Source organism: Mercurialis annua, linkage group LG4 (genome assembly GCF_937616625.2).
Source record: "Mercurialis annua linkage group LG4, ddMerAnnu1.2, whole genome shotgun sequence".
NCBI classification, from domain to species: domain Eukaryota; kingdom Viridiplantae; phylum Streptophyta; class Magnoliopsida; order Malpighiales; family Euphorbiaceae; genus Mercurialis; species Mercurialis annua.
Window position 1 is genome coordinate 18,705,007 of NC_065573.1, and position 18,554 is coordinate 18,723,560.

At 33.5% G+C, this 18,554-nt stretch overlaps 1 protein-coding gene and 1 long non-coding RNA gene across 3 annotated transcripts; one reads left to right on the plus strand and one right to left on the minus strand.

Annotated features, from left to right (window-relative positions):
* Positions 1-2,346: 2,346 nt before the first annotated feature.
* Positions 2,347-5,026, minus strand: LOC126678735 (uncharacterized). 2 transcript variants are annotated; one of them, XR_007640714.1, is made up of 3 exons: positions 4,945-5,026; positions 3,486-3,601; positions 2,347-2,775 (listed from the first exon to the last, which is right to left on the minus strand). It is a non-coding gene; the product is annotated as an uncharacterized LOC126678735 (long non-coding RNA). The 2 variants fall into 2 exon arrangements; XR_007640713.1 differs by lacking the exon at positions 4,945-5,026 and having other exon boundaries at positions 3,486-3,947.
* Positions 5,027-9,703: 4,677 nt separating this feature from the next.
* On the plus strand, positions 9,704-17,584 carry LOC126677311 (protein SLOW WALKER 2). The gene is made up of 16 exons (XM_050371867.1): positions 9,704-10,407; positions 10,562-10,637; positions 10,805-10,924; positions 11,755-11,830; positions 12,137-12,205; positions 12,320-12,400; positions 12,487-12,558; positions 12,955-13,047; positions 13,200-13,355; positions 13,474-13,557; positions 13,671-13,814; positions 14,508-14,597; positions 14,954-15,036; positions 15,685-16,044; positions 16,290-16,512; positions 16,691-17,584. Exons 1-16 carry the CDS (start codon positions 9,759-9,761, stop codon positions 17,327-17,329), a joined length of 3,015 nt encoding a protein of 1,004 aa, XP_050227824.1. The 5' UTR covers positions 9,704-9,758; the 3' UTR covers positions 17,330-17,584.
* Positions 17,585-18,554: the final 970 nt, after the last annotated feature.

An 18,554-nucleotide genomic window follows, 5' to 3' on the forward strand; every position in this document is an offset into this window, starting at 1 on the left:
ATGCTTTTGCATTACGCGTGAGATTATCCGAAGATTTTGTACTCAACACATTTGCCATAACATTTCCTATTCTGTAATGTTTTTGCAGTGTAATCATAGCTTCGAAATTTTCTAAATCAATTTCTTAGCCTGAGATTCAATTCACTTTGATTCGTGAAAATCTCACCAATTACATCATACAACTCGTGTCTCTATCTTGAGCACACGCATAAAACCTTCTACTACCTTTCTAGGCGTCAGAAAAGATATTTCTGGTACCCAATTGTCTTGTCTCCTTATCACATCACTTTCTACTCATGACTTTATTTGTCAGAGAACACACATCCTTATTCCAATCACTTTGCCTCTTAATCACCTTTCTCATTTGATTTTCATTCTCACTATGACAATCCTTAAATTTGTGCTAATCACTTTATATAACTACAATGTTAACTTTCACTTATCCGTTCTTCCATTTATACTTATTTTTTCTTTAAATAATTCATGAATTCCGTTCATGATCAATACACGAGATTTACCGATTATCTTTAATCGTAGACACTTTCTATACTCTTTTCTATTAATCCTTTATTCCCCTCTACTCTTTATTTCAGGATTACTCCTTTTCCATTTCATCATATCTCGTAAAAGATGAAATTATACTTTGGTATTAACATCGTCTTTAACTACAAACACACTTACTTATTATAATAGGATGGTTCTACACATCCAATTGTTACCACTTACTCAATGTCTTTCTACATTTCGTACCATGTTGCTCTGTCTTTAGTGCAACATCTCGCTAACGTACGCTTAATCGATCTATTCGCTCGATCCGCCGCGTAATCCTTATATCTCAAAGGATATACCTAGCTTACATTATCGGTATTATAACTTAAGATACCTGATAATTCTACTCTACCGTTATCGAATTTCTACTCGGGTAGAAATCCGGATATTCGATAAGAATTTCTCCTTATACTTGAATATCGGAACGTACTTGAATTCTTTGTCCCACGAACAATGATGATTATCTCAAATTTCTTTCGATACTACAGACTTATGTCCAGCAATACTTATTTAAAACTCAAATTCACTTTAAAACTTAGGGCGTCCCCTTTTCTTTTCAATATCCTTTCGGAATTTTCACTTTTTGAAATCAAAGAAAATCTCATTTAAAATTTTATTTTCTCGTGATCACGAGTTTATAATAAAACCCTTTTGAAAATAACTCGACACTCCTTTAAATAAGTTGCTTTAGACATTTCCAACTCTGTAGAAATCATTCTTCGCTTTCTTCTTTCGTTGATCAATTCGATGTCAACGACAACGTCTATATATCTATTATTATCTATCGTTCGCGATTTTTACCTACTATAGGTAACGGGTCATTTTCTTTACCCTTAACAGAGGTCTCATCATGAGTCTCCTCTTTATCATGTTCTACTTCTGTAACATGAGTTCCCACTTATTTTTAGTCACTCATTCTAACCAAATCGCGTTGCTCACTTAGCAACCAATCAAATTCAAATGGGTAATCAAATCACATATCATTCTTTAAACATATTCTCACCGAATAGTCAAACATAAACCATATAACTTTCTCACATAAAAATTAAACAAATCATTTTCATACTTCCCACATATCACATTTTAGCACGTTTTAAATACTGAAAAACATGCAATCATATTCGGTTTTCATTAACCGAAATCAACTTTAATCAACGAATCATAGAGTTGCAAATAAGCACTTAATCACATAATCACAGACTCACTTCCTAAGGGAAAGCTGAAGATCGAGGATTTTTAAAACGATGACATAACAAAGACATGATTCGAATTCTTATATGCTGCAGTAGATTCCTATGAATACTTATAAATTCCTAGGAACACGATAGACATTTCTAAGCCTTTACTCTTTATCACTATGCAATAATTCGACTTTTTCGAATATTGCTCACACATTATCACGCAATGGCCCAACTCATCGACCATTGCTCTAATACCACCTTTGTTGCTACCCGATTCTCGGCGTCGAGACCGGCGCTAGGGAATGGGAGTGGTTGCTCCGAAACCCGTAGCAAGCCTTAAAAACACTTTAAAAATCACTTCAAATTTTTCGCGGAATTCAAACCACATTTTCGAACATTTTAAAATCTCCGTTTAAAAACGTTCCGATAAAATCATAATGAAACTTTACAATTAATTTCCTATTTAATTAATGTATTCAAGTTTCATACCCACTACACTGGGGTTAATAATGCATCTCATTATGCACACACCATCTCGTTATGGTGATAACTGCATTTCACTATGCAGACCATTTCATTATGGATTTAAATGCATTTCATTATGCAAACACATTCATTAAATTAAAACCGTTACTTTTCAATTACTAGTTATCGTTTTAACGCGTATTCCTCGAATACCGTCTTTTACAAAACCGATAACATGCAATCATGCATATAGCCACGTTGGGCCCCACATTATACACATAACATAGTTGCGTACAGTTTTCTTTACACTGTATCTCAAAACTCTCGGTACTACCGTGTACCCGGGTTGCAACTATTTTCCAATACTTTAATGCATGTCGTTAAAATATATTATAATCGTGCGATGAAAACAAAACAGAGTTCATGCGTGGCAAACATCGCAAATACTGACATGCTAAGGCGTCTGTCTATCTATTCTACTGCAGCTCTACAGATCAAGATAAGACCAAATACCATATACGCAAAACGAAGACTTCATGAATCAAAAAGATGAAGTCTCGTCCAGACACAGGCAATATTCCTGAAAAATAGTTCCACAACGTGGGTCAGATATACTGGTGAGTTTACAACTTACAAACACACATTAAATACTTTACCACGTTATAAAATAGACATATTAAAATATTTATTACCGGTTTAATCACAGAAACGTAATGCTTTAAATGAAATGCCATTTCTAATCCATTTTCCTCTAAGTCCTCTTTCAGACTGAGATTTATAAACTAGTCGGCTGAACCCGTACATTCGCTCGACTGTAGTTTATTTTCCACTATCCTTTACAGTTCTAAACCTTTCTTTAGACTGTTTCCAACTTTTCTCATGAACTCAACGACCGATAACATTTAATGTTCCATGACGTCGTTAGTTCTTAAATCAATCGGCCGAACTCTATCGTTCCATCGCCGTTAACTTGTTCGGGGTTCTAGACCGTCGTCTTAGAAGCTCTCCCGCTATGTCTGGACCGTCGTCTCAGACTTCTAGACCGTCGTCTAGATTCACACAGTCCATTCCACTTTACATAAAATAAATATGCATGCAATAACTAGTGATCACATAGTCCTATTATAGTCCAATAGGATGACACGTTTCATAGACTCATTCCATAATAATTTTATTTACTCAAAATAAATATACGATATATTTAAAAGGCTTTATGACATTAATTTCCACATTAAAGTAATAATAGTAATTTTATTACTTTAATGTATGCATGTAATAATGCAAACTCACAGACTGTCGCTCCATAAATAATTAAATACGCCACGATGATCCACTATTAGCCACTCGGTCTATTCCAACCGGTGCTCCTTCAATTTGATCCGTCAATAGTTGACTTTCCGTCACATCTATATTCAGGAATCGTGTTAAGTCGATCTCAAAAATAGAATTCTAAATCTATTACCGACCTCTAAACACGTAGCCACATAAATACGATATCATATCGTATACAAACAATCATCACATTAAAAACTTTTCACAAAACACTATCCTTTTCGGTCGTTATTTCAACGTAACCGATTCACAATTCCTTCTCATTCTCGACTCTTCGAGAATTACGAACCTACTCTATCGGGTTCGATTCAGGAAAACACTTGAAATAAATTCAAGGTTCATTCCACATCTATGGCCTTTCATAATTATTCACAAATAATTATTTTTCTTTTATCTCTTTAATTAGTTTCATTAAACTAATCAAATTACCATATTTCTCAAATAATTATTTTTCTTTTATCCATACAACCATAAATCCATATTGTATGTACAAAGTTCTAACAATTTATCATACAACATAGTTTCATAAATAAAATCAACTTTAGCATGTAAAAATTCCAAATAAAATCATATTATATGGAAATTTTAGCAACAATACTAACATGTAATTTTTAACTCTAAATTATCAAAACTCATATCTAGATTATACATGTAATTTTCGGATTTAATTAAATCATGAAAATTCAAAGGATTTATTTCACATTTTTAAAGCATAGACCTTTGAAAAATTCACCATAATTTTAAAATAAATTCAACCCATGTCTTTGATCATTCTTAGAAGTCTATATTTGAGATAAAAAAATCAAACCTTTTGAACTTAGAAAAATCACCCACATTAAACCATAAAACACCCATAAAATTTTCGGATTTAATTTATTTCCTATAAAAATATATTTTCTTTTAGCTTAAAACCAACAATCCATACAAACCCAACACATATTTTTATTCTTATAATTTTCGGATTAAATAAATAATTAAATCTTTAACCTTTTTCTCTAGAGTTCAAGAACACTCAAATCCTCAAAATTTCATATAAGAACACTCCATGGAATTTTCGGATTTTTTATCAACTTAAAAATCAAAATTTTGTTTCAAGAACACCCAAAGCTTAACATTTTGATTCAAGTACCAAAACTCAAAAATATTAACTACCTAATAGTTTAATCATCCATTAAAGCTATAATCCAAAGAAAAGTTTAAGTTTTTAAGCTTTTAAAATCATTCCATATAAATATACGAATCAAAACTTAAAATAAACAAAACCCATTAACTTAATCATCTTTTAAAACTATAATCTATAGAAAATTCCGAATTTTTAAACTTCAAAATTATTACCCACACAAATTCGAAATAAACACCAAAACACCACATAAAAGCTTCATTCATGTTTAATAAATATTATAAACAAGTAATTTACCTTTAGTTTGGTTCAAAAGTGAAGAAAAATGGAGTTGAAGGTGGTAGTGTGGGTGGGTACGGTTTTAGGAGAAGAAGAAGAGTTACTTTTGAATAATAAAAATGTTTTACTATTTTAGGTAATAAAAATAAAGTAATATCACATGCAAACTTAACTCCCAAGTTTGTAGGTAAGAATGACACCTATAAAGCCATGTGTCCAATCTCTACAACCCCTTTTTGTTTCCATGACACATGTATCTACATGTGTCACAACCCTTACACCCCATTTGTTTTCCTTTTTGTCTCTACGCTATATTTTATAGTATATTTATTTTTATGATTAATTAATTACATACTATTTTAACGGTTTTTAACATAAATAATATTTTCTCGGAAACCAATTCCGATGCATTCTTATTTATTATTTTACCTTAAAAAGTCAAATTTCATATTTAACCTATTTTACAATATTTTAAAATTCATTTTAAAATATTTTGCATTTATTTACGAAAATGCTACTGCACATAACAAATCAATTTTCAAATAGCACGCAATCTATTTCTAACACGTAATCACATAATTCACGCAATTTGAATCGATTAAAGCCCTAAATTGTCAAATTAACTTTTCTATTCCCGGCCTAAAAGTCAACGAGACTAATCTCACCGTCCGGTCTTTTAAAATTATATTCGTAAATTTTGGGGTATTACAGAAATGGTCCAGAGACGTCAAAAACGTCGTGGGCACGACGTGCACCACAAGGGGTGCACGGCGTGCACCACAAGGGGTGCACGGCGTGCACAAGGAAGGGCACGACGTGCCCTACTTCGATCGTGACCTCCGGGGGACCTTCGGGAGCGAAAAATAGCTTCCGAAAGCATGAAATGGACATGGAACTTGACGTTTTGAGCTAGGCTTTTGGAATGAGCATATTAAGCAAGGCTTAATTGATGAGTTGAACACCACTAATGGTATTAACAAAGTGTAAGATTGAGATTTGGTAATAGATATCGAGAAAGATACGTTTAGAACGCGACGGCTTATGCTTTGCGCTTTTGGTCATGTTTGGTGGTTAGAATAATCGTTAGAATAGATTCTTTAAGTATACGTTTTAACGATAGAATCCTATGACAGATGTGACGGGCTATCGAGCTACGAGTATGACGAACCAAGGAGCTCGACAAAGATTGACGGGCCAGTCTCTTGGAGCTTACGTTCGGATATAAGGAATAGCGGTTTCAGTGAGTTGCATTTTACTTTCGCGTATTGTTTATAAAAGTTATTTTCATATTCTATGATTTTATACATCGCATAATATATGGTTTGAAGTATCGCTTATCGAATTGCTTTTATCGATTATCGTTTGCTATTATTATCGATTATAGAATCGTTTATCGAGTTATTATAGTTTTGAAACCAGTGTATGATCCGAGGAAACGCGCTACCTATTGAGCGTCAATAGGACTGTGTGATCACCGGTGAGTATGTCAGTCTAGCGTGTCTAGATTATTATCGAGATATGGAATTATATCGAACATCGTTTATCGTATCGTATCGTATCGAAGTTGGAATATATATATCGAATTGGATACGAGGTTTAATTCGGTTGAACTATCTCGGGACCCGTATCTAGTGGGTTTAACTCGGTTGAACTATCTCGGGACCCACAACTTGGGATTTAGCGACGGTAGAGGTTTAACTCGGTTGAATTATCTCGGGACCCTACCAAATGGATCGATCAAATTGATATTTATCGTTATAAATCGTATTGAGTATCGTGATTAGGGTTTCAATCGGATTTAATACTTAGAGTATTATATACTACATTATGTTATATTTTGATATCGTGTATCGATTTGTATATATGAGTTTTTATCGTATGCGATGTTATGTTTCTAATAATACCGTTAGTAACTTGCAAGCTCACTCAGTATTTTCCCAAATACTGACCCCTCACCTTTGATGTTTTTCAGGGGACTGGAGTTGGATCAGACATACTATTCTCCTTGTGCCAGAAGTCGATTGGCTTGCACAATGTATGAATTCATTTAGAGCTGCAGTAGTCCGTAGGTGTCAGTATAAGATTTGTGAATTGATTTCGAACAGTTTATTTTAAATGTAAACTTTGACATAACATTTTAATATCTATAATTGTATTATCTAAAAGAGTTTTCTGAAAACATTTTATATACGATATTATGTTTTTATTTGCAAAAAAAAAAAATTCTAATAGTTTTTTTGGCTTGCTACGGGTTTCGGAGCTACCACTCCCATTCCCTAGCGCCGGTCTCGGCTCAATAATTTGGGCCGTGACAGGGCCGGACTTGTGCTTATAAAAAAAATTAAAAAACCTGCCGGGTCCGGCCTGAATCTAGCCCATGAACTGGTCTAATTCGTTCCAATGGATCTCTCTTGGTTAAGTTTATACTACTGCAATTATAAATTTAAAATAGTTGAATACTGATATACAAAAGTAAACACATAAACTCACAATACTGCTAAATTACTACTTAGTCATGTTGTATGTGTGACAGACTCCCTGTAATCTTGGTCTGACTGTTTGACAACTGGTCGGGTCAAACACACAATACAAACATATTAATACTCACTTTTAATATAAACATCTAGATCCGGGAACCTAGGTTTAAACTATCATCCCTAACCCACCAACTCTTTTGTTAGAAGAGACTGATCCCAGCAGACTAGACCCCCTTTTTTCTTAACTTCAGCATCATAACCAAACCAAGCAGACTCATTTAATTTAGTACATGAAAAAGTCAGTAATTATTATTTTCAGCACTTAAAATTCAACACGTAATTTTCAATTTTATCAAACGCCACCTAATATGTAACCGAAAGTATTTTTTTCTAATTTTTAGCAAGAGATGTAAAAACTATACTAATTATTATAAAAAATGAAATATTTATTTCAAATTTTCCTTAAAAGAATTACCATGTAGATCCTAAATTTTAATTGAAAATGATGCATGTAATTATAGAACGATGTGGCGAAAACCAAGAATTTCTCCTACCAGAGGAGAGGTACATTAGACCCTCTAGTAATTAATACACATGGTGGATCAAACAATATAAAATATATAAAAGATATTTTAAAACATCTACATTTATAGACCTAATATTAATATTATATTATAAGAAAACTAACTAAATACACTTTATAATCACTTAATTTAAAAGAAATAATTTTATGTTCAATTTAAAAAATACCAATTTGATATCGAACCAAAAGTTAATCATCAAAAAGTTATATTCATAAAGTAAAATAATTTTTAATATTTTTTTATACTAATGATGCTTCACTTATTTTGACTTGTTTATCTAATAACTTCCATTGAAATTTCTCAAATAAATAAAAAAGTTATAATTTGATGATATTTTAGCTTGCATTTTATGAATTAAGATCAGTATTATCTCAAATAAATCATCAATTGTTATATATATATTTTTTTAAAAATCTCTTTAATAATTAATATTCATATAGAATATATATTAAATTTTATTAATTATTAAAGGCTAATCACCTCAAAAACTACCGACCTTTCATTTTTTTCGATAACACCCCGACCTTTTAATTTCGTCAATTTCACCCTATTTCGTATTTTTACGTTTCAATAGCACCCTAAAGTATTAAATTGAACTCTTTTCATTTGGATAAAGTTCAAAATAAATCATTCATATTTTTGAAAAACTCTAAATATCATATGATGTTTTACATTATACGTATAAACTCTCTTCTCTATAACAAAAAATAAATTAATTAATAATAAAAAAATAAATAAATCCATTCGAACACCGCCGCTCTCCGTCACCACCTTCGTTCAAACGCCGCTATCTGTTACCGGTCTTCCATGGAAGACGAGCTGCGCGTCTTCCATGGAAGACCTTCCTTTGGGGAAGACGAGCTGGTCTTCCCTAAAGGAAGACCAACAACTGGTCTTCCATGGCCCGTTAAAGACCAGCAGCTATGGTGGTCTTCAACGGGAAGACCAGCAGATATGCTGGTCTTCAACGGGGAAGGCGAGAATCTCGTGTTCCCTATTGAAGACCAGCAGATCTGCTGGTCTTCAACGGCCGGAAAACCAACAGATCTGCTGGTCTTGGTTTTCCGTCCATGGAAGACTAGCAGCTGGTCTTCCATGGCCGGAAGGAGGCCAGCTGCTGGTCCCGGAAGCGGCGGCGGGTGGTGGCGGATTCGGAAGCGGCAGCAGGTCGAGCGGAAAAGATGTAGGGAAAGATATTTTTTTTGTTTATTGAATTAGTGGAGAAGATGGTTTATTTGAACATATTTTAACTTAAAGGACTTGTTAAAATTTAGCCAAGTAGAAAATAGTATAAAATGATCCTTACATTTGGTTATTTTATAAAATGTAATTCTTATAATCATAAAATCGTCTATTTTTTTTAATTTAGGGTGCTATTGAAACATAAAAATACGAAATAGGGTGCAATTGACGAAATTGTAAGATCAGGGTGTTATTGAAAAAAAATAATGAAAGGTTGATAGTTTTTGAGGTGATTAGCTATTATTAAATAATAAAATTATTAATTATTTAACGCGGAACGAAGTTGGTTTTCTCAATTTTCGATTAATTATTAAAATTATTAATGTATTAAATATTAGCTATTAGATGGTCCGACTGTACGATGACATGGCATTGATGTTGGCTATAGCCTATACTAATGTTATTAATGTCCAAGTGGCAAATGCGGGACCCACTGCACGACACGCAGACAAAACCAGTGAGGGTTTTAATTTAAGCCAATTTGAAGCTAAAACCCTAAAAGCATCGTGGAAGAAGAACACTGTCAACAATGGAGGAGACGAAGAACATGGAGCTTCTCCAATCAGACATAGCCACCTTTGCTTCTTCTCTCGGATTATCCACTTCTGGGTTTGATGACACTGATTTTCGAAAATCAACCTCTTCCAAAAAACCCAAAAAAAACAAACCAGAAATTCCCCAAAATACCCAGTTAGATAAAACCTCAAAAAACCCCAAAACTTTCAACAAAAACGAAAAGAAACCACAATTTGATCACAAACCCACTAAAAACCCACTCCCAAAGCCCCCACCTTTATCACTTAATACCAGCAATAGCAGTGCAAGATTATCTGATAAGTATAAGAATCTTCCCAAGTTACCATTGGTTAAAGCTAGTGTGTTGGGTGTGTGGCATGTGGATGCAGTGGAGTTTGAGAAGGCAGTTTTTGGTGAGGGGAAAGCTAAGTTGGAGTGTAAAATGGGTGTGGAGGAATTTGTGGAGAAGAAGAGGGAGTTGGGGGAGAGGTTGATGTGGCAGTATGGTCATGATTTTGAGCAGAGTAGAGGGCAAAGTGCTCAGATTAAGATGTTGACTGCTACTCAAAGGTCTGGTACTGCTGCTGATAAAGTTTCTGCGTTTTCGGTTATTGTTGGGGAGAATCCTGTTGCTAATTTGAGGTCACTTGATGCCCTTTTAGGTAATTTCATTTATGTTATGGATTTCATTGAAGTTATTTTTATGTGTATTGTCAACTGGCATACTGTTTCTTAGTAGTTATACTTTGTTGTTCAGTTGGATGTATGTGCTTTAGTTCTTGTTATTGCTCTAATTTGTATGAAAATATGTTGCAGGAATGGTGACATCCAAAGTCGGAAAACGCCATGCTCTCACTGGATTTGAAGCACTCAAAGAACTTTTTGTTTCAAGGTTGTGAATTTTTTTGGTTGCTATATCAGTAATTATGGAGGGTTTACATGGAAATTTGTTAGAATCCGTTTAATTTATAATCTGTACACTCTGGCTGTTTCCTGTTAATTTAATAAGTAGATATACTATGGTGGTTGACTGTTATGTTTTCTTTGTCCTATAACCAGTTTGCTACCTGATCGGAAGCTGAAGACCCTTCTGCAGCGGCCCTTAAATAGTCTACCTGAGACCAAAGATGGTTATTCTCTTTTGCTGTTTTGGTATTGGGAGGATTGCTTGAAGCAGAGGTGTGCTACTTTCTTGTTTCCACTAACTAGTTTCTTGTGACATTCTTTTCTCTGTTCATGGCCTAAATTGACATCACTTGGTCATTTCATTTAAATATCCATGCACCCCTGCTGTCGGTTTAGAAAAGATGATATAAGTACGAGTGAGTATCTTGATGCCTCTTTCTAAACACAAGTTACAGCTAAAAGCAAACATAGATAAGGTGACATGTACATGGCTTAATCGATGTTTGTTTTTGTTGATGGATTTGATATCTGTAGGATAATATATTACTGAGTTTAAGAATCAAATGCACCTTCAAGTGAATACCACCAGTGCCTGTTTTTCTGCATTGTCGGATGTGAATATATGGCCTCTTCCATGCACTGATTGCAATCATTGTTTTTTCATTTTTCCACATTCCTTTCCTAGGTTCAAACTATGGTAACATTGTTGTTGGAGAGAAAAAGAACAATCTTTTGGTATCATATCGTTAAAAAACGAGTTCTCCTTTTATAATGCAAACATGCTCAAATATTTGTCGAATTTGGAAGTAAGCATTGAAAATTCAACTAGACCTTAGATACAACCGTAAAATTTTAACTTTTTTCCTTTCTAAGAAGTAGTTTTAGTTCTATCTTAATTATTTTTAGTTTTGGGCATTTTAACACTCTTTTTCTAGGATATAGGTCTTTTTATGCAGTAGATGGGGCATCAAAGCAATTTAACTGTCCTGTTGGCTTTGTTGATAAATTCTTCGGATGTTTTAGTCGAGGATACAATTTAATGTTCTAATTTGACCTCTACATGTCTTTAAATTGCATCTAACAAGTCACTGCTCTTTACTCAGGTATGAGAGGTTTGTTTCCGCACTTGAGGAAGCATCAAAAGATATGTTACCCATACTAAAAGACAAGGCATTGAAGGTTAGCCTTCCTGTTTATTATTCAGTGTATTTGTGCTCATATCATATGAAATTAAAATTATTCATGTACATTTCTTTTTTTGGAGGGTACTCATGTACATCATGAGACACACCTTCTGTTCAAGTAATTTAATTTATAACTTGAAGAGTTATGGCAAACTATAGCTAGACAATACCCTCAGTTTATTCCCTTGGTGCCATTCCCAACTTATAAATACCTTTCAATGACCCTTTAAGCTTTCATCTTAAGTGGTGTGCATGAAAATGAAAACTATTTCATTTAACTTATTTTACGATTGTGATCCAGACCATGTATGAGCTATTGAAAAGCAAATCAGAGCAGGAGCGCAGATTGCTTCGTGGCCTAGTTAATAAAGTAAGTCTTTGTTAGCTGTCAAATGCCTACTTATGTCCTCATTAGGGCTATTTGGAGTTATTACGTTTCCTCGAGCTAATTTGTAGTTGTGCTCTTATGTTTTGTTATTTGCAGCTTGGTGATCCCCAAACAAGGAGTGCATCCAATGCTGACTATCACATGTCAAACCTTTTGTCTGACCATCCAAATATGACGGTAAAACTTCTAATCTGACCACTTAAAATCCTCTATTTTTGTTACAATATTTATTAGCTGAGTGCCTCATTTTCATTTTTTTACAGGCTGTGGTGATTGATGAAGTGGACACTTTTCTCTTTCGACCTCATTTGGGGCTTCGAGCAAAGGGCATAGCTGTATGTCCGATTATTCTTGTTTTTGATTGCTACCAACTAATTTGGAACAATTTGTCCTTTTATTTTTGGTTTGATTAGCATTTAAATGATCTATGGTGATAATCAGATCAATTTTTTTACAGCAGTAAGGCGCAATTGATCTTTAGCCATCATGTTAAATGAGAATCATTTATACATGCTTCTTTTCCTAGTATGGCTGAAGGAGGAAGAAAGGATATCAAACAAGCAACCAGTTACATTGTTTTTGTTATTTTAACCTGACTATCATGTCTTGATTGATGTTGCACCATAAAGTCATTAAACCATAGATTTATTTTTCCTCTACCAGAGAGATGTTTTGAACTCTAACCAGGCACTGCTTATGGCCCTTTCTTAGTTTCCCTTTTATGCTTACAGGTGAACTTTTTGAGCCAAATCCGTCTGAGTCATAAAGGAGATGGACCGAAGGTGGCAAAGCGTTTGCTAGATGTATATTTTGCCTTGTTCAAGGTATCATTGGACTTCACTGTTTGTTGTGTTTCATTCAATGTCTTTTCAAATATCACATGTTCTCTTTACAGCATTCGTAAATTTTTAACTTTATTGTTTATGCTGGTTTTAGATTTTTGAAATTCCCCAAAATTTTAATAATCGCAATGCAGGTGCTAATTTCTGAGATGGGTGGCAGTCAAAAGAAAGATAAAAGCAGTAAAGCAGACAATTTAAACACTTCTCATCCTGTCAAGGAGCATAAAATGAAGAGTTCTTCAGAATCTCATGTTGAATTGGATTCACGGATTTTTTCAGCTCTTTTAACAGTTAGTATAAACCTCCCCCTTTTAATAGGGATGTTAATATGTGCAGCAGGGTCGGATTATATTCATGATCTTAAAAACCTCCTCTTCATACCATGCTCATCTTCTCCTTTGATTACAGGGCATTAATAGAGCATTTCCTTATGTTTCAAGTACTGAAGCTGATGATATTATTGAGATCCAAACACCGCTGCTCTTCCGAATGGTAAGATCCTCATTTGTTTTAATTTGGGGTGTAAAAGAACTTGTAGTTTTGCAAGTATCTATTTGTCTATAGGCATCACCACTTTTTATGTGTTCTGGTCTTCGCCTGTGCAGGTTCATTCAAACAATTTCAATGTAGGGGTTCAGGCTTTGACACTTCTTGAGAAAATCTCATCAAAAAACCAGATTGTTAGCGATAGATTTTACCGTGCTTTATACTCAAAACTTCTACTCCCAGCTGCCATGAATTCTTCCAAGGTGAGTCTAGGTGGATTATGCTTTTATTTGTGACAATTTGCGTTTCCCCATGCTTAGTAATGATTTAAGCTTTTTCCAGAACCAGTTGATTGTAGAAAATTAATCTCCCAGATCTTTATCTGGTGCATCTTTCCAAGAGTTACATTTCACAAATCATTTGGTGGCATAAAACATTCAAACTAGCTTGTTCTTGGAAATATCAAAACTAGTTTCTTGTACATGTTTATGCAGCCTAATTGATCATGCAGTATGCCTAAAACAATAGATATTACTAAGGATGGTTTTTTAAATTTTGTTTTAGTTTTAATTTAGATGAGTTTAGCTTTTTGATTACTGTCCTTTTTGGCTTCTTTTGTTGAATAAAGTGCATCTGCTCAGAGACAGAATGCTCTGGGGCTCAAAAGTTGTTACCTGGTATCTTATCATCACTATTTTAATATTAACTTTCAACTTGAAACTCCTGTTTGGATGCCTTTCAAGGTTATTGGCCTTCAGGTTTTGCATAATTTGCACCGGTGTTGAGACCTTTATTACAATTTCTGTCCTTGTTATAATTTTTCGTACGGCATGCATAGTGTTAACTAGATATGCTCTCCTGTCGATGTCAAGGACAATCATTTATAAATTGCAATATTTTTGTGCAGAAGCGCTTACTTGTGTCTACCTTATTAATGTGTATTGTTTATATTTCAGCCAGGCTATGTCTATGGAATTCTTGGGAAAGCAATGAAAAACGATGTGAATTTGAAGCGTGTTTCGGCCTTCGCAAAGCGTCTATTGCAGGTTAGTAAATGATGAATTCAATTTACTGGGTTATTTCATTAATCAAATAGTATGACATGAAGCCCGGTTTCTTTTAGGTAGCTGAGTAGGTGTTTTCTATTTTCGACTAGATATAATAATTGTCAAAAAACGATTTCTCTGTTATGAGTTATTGTTGACCATTTTAGGTCCAACACGCACTCGCTCACATTTCATATTTTATTTGGTCGCACTTCACTTTTCTTTAGTTAGTCAGAAATTTCATTCACATGACAGTTGAGATTTCATGAATATCAGGCATTCACTCTCCTGTTGAGGAACTTGTATTTTTTTTCTATACACTTGATACAGAGATTGATTATTTGAACACATAACAGGTGTCTCTTCAGCAGCCACCTGAACATGCCTGTGCATGCCTATTTCTCCTCTCTGAAATTCTCAAAGCAAGGCCCCCTTTATGGTAATAATGGTTTCTTTGAAGCATTCAGTACACTTTATTCTCTACTTTATGGTATACTAGATATTCTCCATCTAGGAAGCACGGAAACATCAAAATAGCCAAGTTTCTGTGTGCGGAATTTTTCAGAAATCGGAACTCTAAACATTAAGACATGATTCAGAAACTTTAAAAGTAGGTTTTTGTATTTACTATATTTTTAGTAATTTTAATAAACGTCATGAAACGTTTTAGAAAATTTAATATTTAAAATAACTTGAAATAATTTTTATTTTTTTTCTTATTATTTTTTCCTATTTAAATAATTTTTTATTTGTTTCTATATTCTTTTGTTTTCCTATTTAATTACAATTTTTTTATTTTTCCATAATCTTTTTGATTGCTTATGTTTTCCTACTTAAATACTAATAATAATATTTTTTTGATTTTAATTATTATGAGTATATTATATTTTTATTTAAAGATATTATCATAATTTATTATTATTATTATTGATATATATATAATTTAATATAATATAAATTGTTTCCCTGGCATTTTGTTTCCCATATTTGTAAAACATTTCATATCTTCGTGTCGTGTCGTATCATGAGTCCCGTTCCGTGCTGCTTAGTTCTTCACCTTATAAGTTTGTTCCTTCTTATCATGCAGGAACATGATTATGCAGAATGAATCGGTTGATGAAGAACTTGAACATTTTGAAGACATAGTAGAAGAAGGTGATAACAAACCTAGCACAGCAGTAAAAGCTGAAAACAAACGTGAAGTTGTCCACAGGAGTGATCAGGACAATCCAGCAAGTGATTCAGAAGGGGAAGATGATTCTGTCGCTAGCTCTGAGAATGACGATTCTGACGACGCAGAAGATGATTTATTTGCAAAAAATAACTCAAAACAAATCAAAGAACTTCAAACACCATCCAATGATAATGGAAACCATCGTCAAACATCCTCTACAGGTCCTTCCCTTCCTGGAGGTTACAATCCAAGACACAGAGAGCCTTCTTACTGGTACATAAGATTTTTTCCAACAATATTTTGCATGAAATGTTTGAATTTTTCTTTTGAAAGATGCTAGTGATCGATTTAAATGGAGAAAGAAAAATGAAATTTTAATTGTTTTCTTATATACTCGTATGGAAATTACTGATAATTGGGTGGGTAACCTTGAGACTACGGGTTTAGTTTTCTATGTTTCTTCTCATAATAGAATCTGAGATCATTTTCATATAATACAATTTCTTGTTGATCAACAGTAATGCGAATTGTGTAAGCTGGTGGGAGCTGATGGTTCTTGCTTCTCATGTGCATCCATCTGTTGCTACCATGGCCGGGACCCTTCTGTCTGGGGCCAATATTGTTTACAATGGTGACCCATTGAATGATCTATCTCTTCATGCTTTTCTGGACAAGTTCATGGAGAAGAAAGCAAAGCAGACAACATGGCATGGTGGTTCTCGGATCGAACCAGCCAAGAAGGTCGGCTTAAATGTTTGAGCAAATACTTTTATTGCTTTAACTTCTTTCTCTCCTTTTCTCTGCAGAAAATAACGATTTCTGCCTATTTGCTCAGTGTTTAAATGCATTTTTCTTCATTTAAATATTAACTCAGTTATTAACCTTGTTATTAAAGCTGGATTATTTTGTTGTGCCACAGCTCGACATGAACAATCATTTAATTGGACCGGAAATTCTATCATTGGCTGAAGTGGATGTGCCTCCTGAAGATTTTGTTTTTCACAAGTTTTATGTGAATAAAATGAACTCCACAAAGTCAAAGAAGAAGAAAAAGAGAAAGGCAGCTGATGAAGAGGCAGCTGAAGAGCTTTTTGGTGGGCGCGGCGATGATGAAGATGAAATAGATGGTGTGGATGAAAGTGATAATGAAGAGATTGAGAATTTGTTGGATTCTGCTGATGTTTCTTTTGGAGCTGACGGTGAATATGATTATGATGATTTGGACCGAGTTGCCAATGACGATGACGATGATTTGATTGGTAATGCCAGTGATGTGGAAATGGATTTGGCCTCGGATATTGATGGCTTTTCAAACGGCAATAAAAGTGATGAAGATGCGGAAGCTATTGAAATAGGAGTTATGGATGACGGTAGCGATGATGACTATGAAGGATTTAATAACCGGAATAGAAAAAGAAAATCTGGTGCGAAGGCTGGTGCATCGCCATTTGCAAGTCTCGAAGATTACGAGCACTTGTTAAATGACGAAAGTCCCACAGAAAAGAAATCTATGACGAAAAAAAAGCCAAAATCACGAAAGAAGAAAAAGTCAGAGTGATGCGTCGGTCATCATCATCTCATCATAAAGTATCAGGTTGTGACAATCTCTCCTTGTGTACTGGAAAATAGCAGCATTGTGCCCTGTGATACTGAAGTTTTTCAATGAGCTATTAAACTATTGAAGGGCTGGTTGATTTTGTTCGAGCAACCACCCATCAATAACAAGAGAGAATTGCACAAACAAATATTTGTACAATTACTTAACTCAATTTAAGCTTCTGTTATTTATAGCATTCTGATATTTGGGTTACTATATTTCGGTCTCACATTTCGACATTTTGTTTCTATATTTGCAAATGCTTTGAAATATTATTTATCTTTATTCTAGTCGAAGTAGTTGTTTCGCCAGTTCTCGTTTTAGTGTTTTTCTGTTTTAAAGTTTTTGTTTTCGTGCTATATAGACTGTTGAGTTTGTAATACAATATCAGGTTTTACTTGTTCATAGGACGAAATCAAATGTTCTTTCAGTTATAAATATACGAGGAAGAAGATTAAAAAGAGGAGAGTTTCAAGAGTAGGAAGGTCATTCAGAGTGAAGGAAATCACTTGAGCTAATGAGTTGAATGATCTGTTTTTTTTATATAAATTAATCCGAAACCTTTAAGAAATTTACATGCATTTTAATCCTATCTTTATTATAAATTAATGTTTTGAATTTTTTTAAACATAAAATATTCTTTATATCACTTGTCCCAAAATAGACACAATTTTAAAGATTTTTTTTTATTTTAAATTATAAACACTAAATTATTATTCATTAAGTAATTGAAAAATATATCCTCATTAATAACAGTAAATTGTATTAAAAAAGTAATTAAATGGTACAAAAAGATAAAAATTACTTGTTAAATTATATTAAAAAAATGAAATGACTTGTTTTATCTCGTAAATATAAAAAAAATAGCTATAAAAACTTAATACTCTCATCATCTCATTATCCAAAACTCAAGATTGTAATATTGTATCACTCATAAACTCAAGATTGGTCAATCCTTTTAGGATAATTGATCCTGAATATCATTGAACTTTAATTTTTTTATTTCAGTCACTAAACTATTTTTTTTTTCATTTTGATCACTGAACTTTTATTTTTTTTATTTTGGTATTTTCCGGGTAAAAATGCTTGTGGCAGCCGGAATTAATTGTTTTAACCTTAAAACTTGCCATATATGCATTATTTGATCTAAATACTCATTTTTAAAGTGAAATTACGTATGTGTGAT

Excerpts from the sequence above, each read along its gene's own strand:
- LOC126677311 (XM_050371867.1), top strand. The coding sequence starts at position 9,759 with ATGGAGGAGACGAAGAACATGGAGCTTCTCCAATCAGACATAGCCACC. Across the intron at positions 13,558-13,670 it reads CACCGCTGCTCTTCCGAATG|GTTCATTCAAACAATTTCAA; the intron begins GTAAGATCCTCA and ends TCGCCTGTGCAG. Across the intron at positions 16,513-16,690 it reads GGATCGAACCAGCCAAGAAG|CTCGACATGAACAATCATTT; the intron begins GTCGGCTTAAAT and ends GTTGTGCCACAG.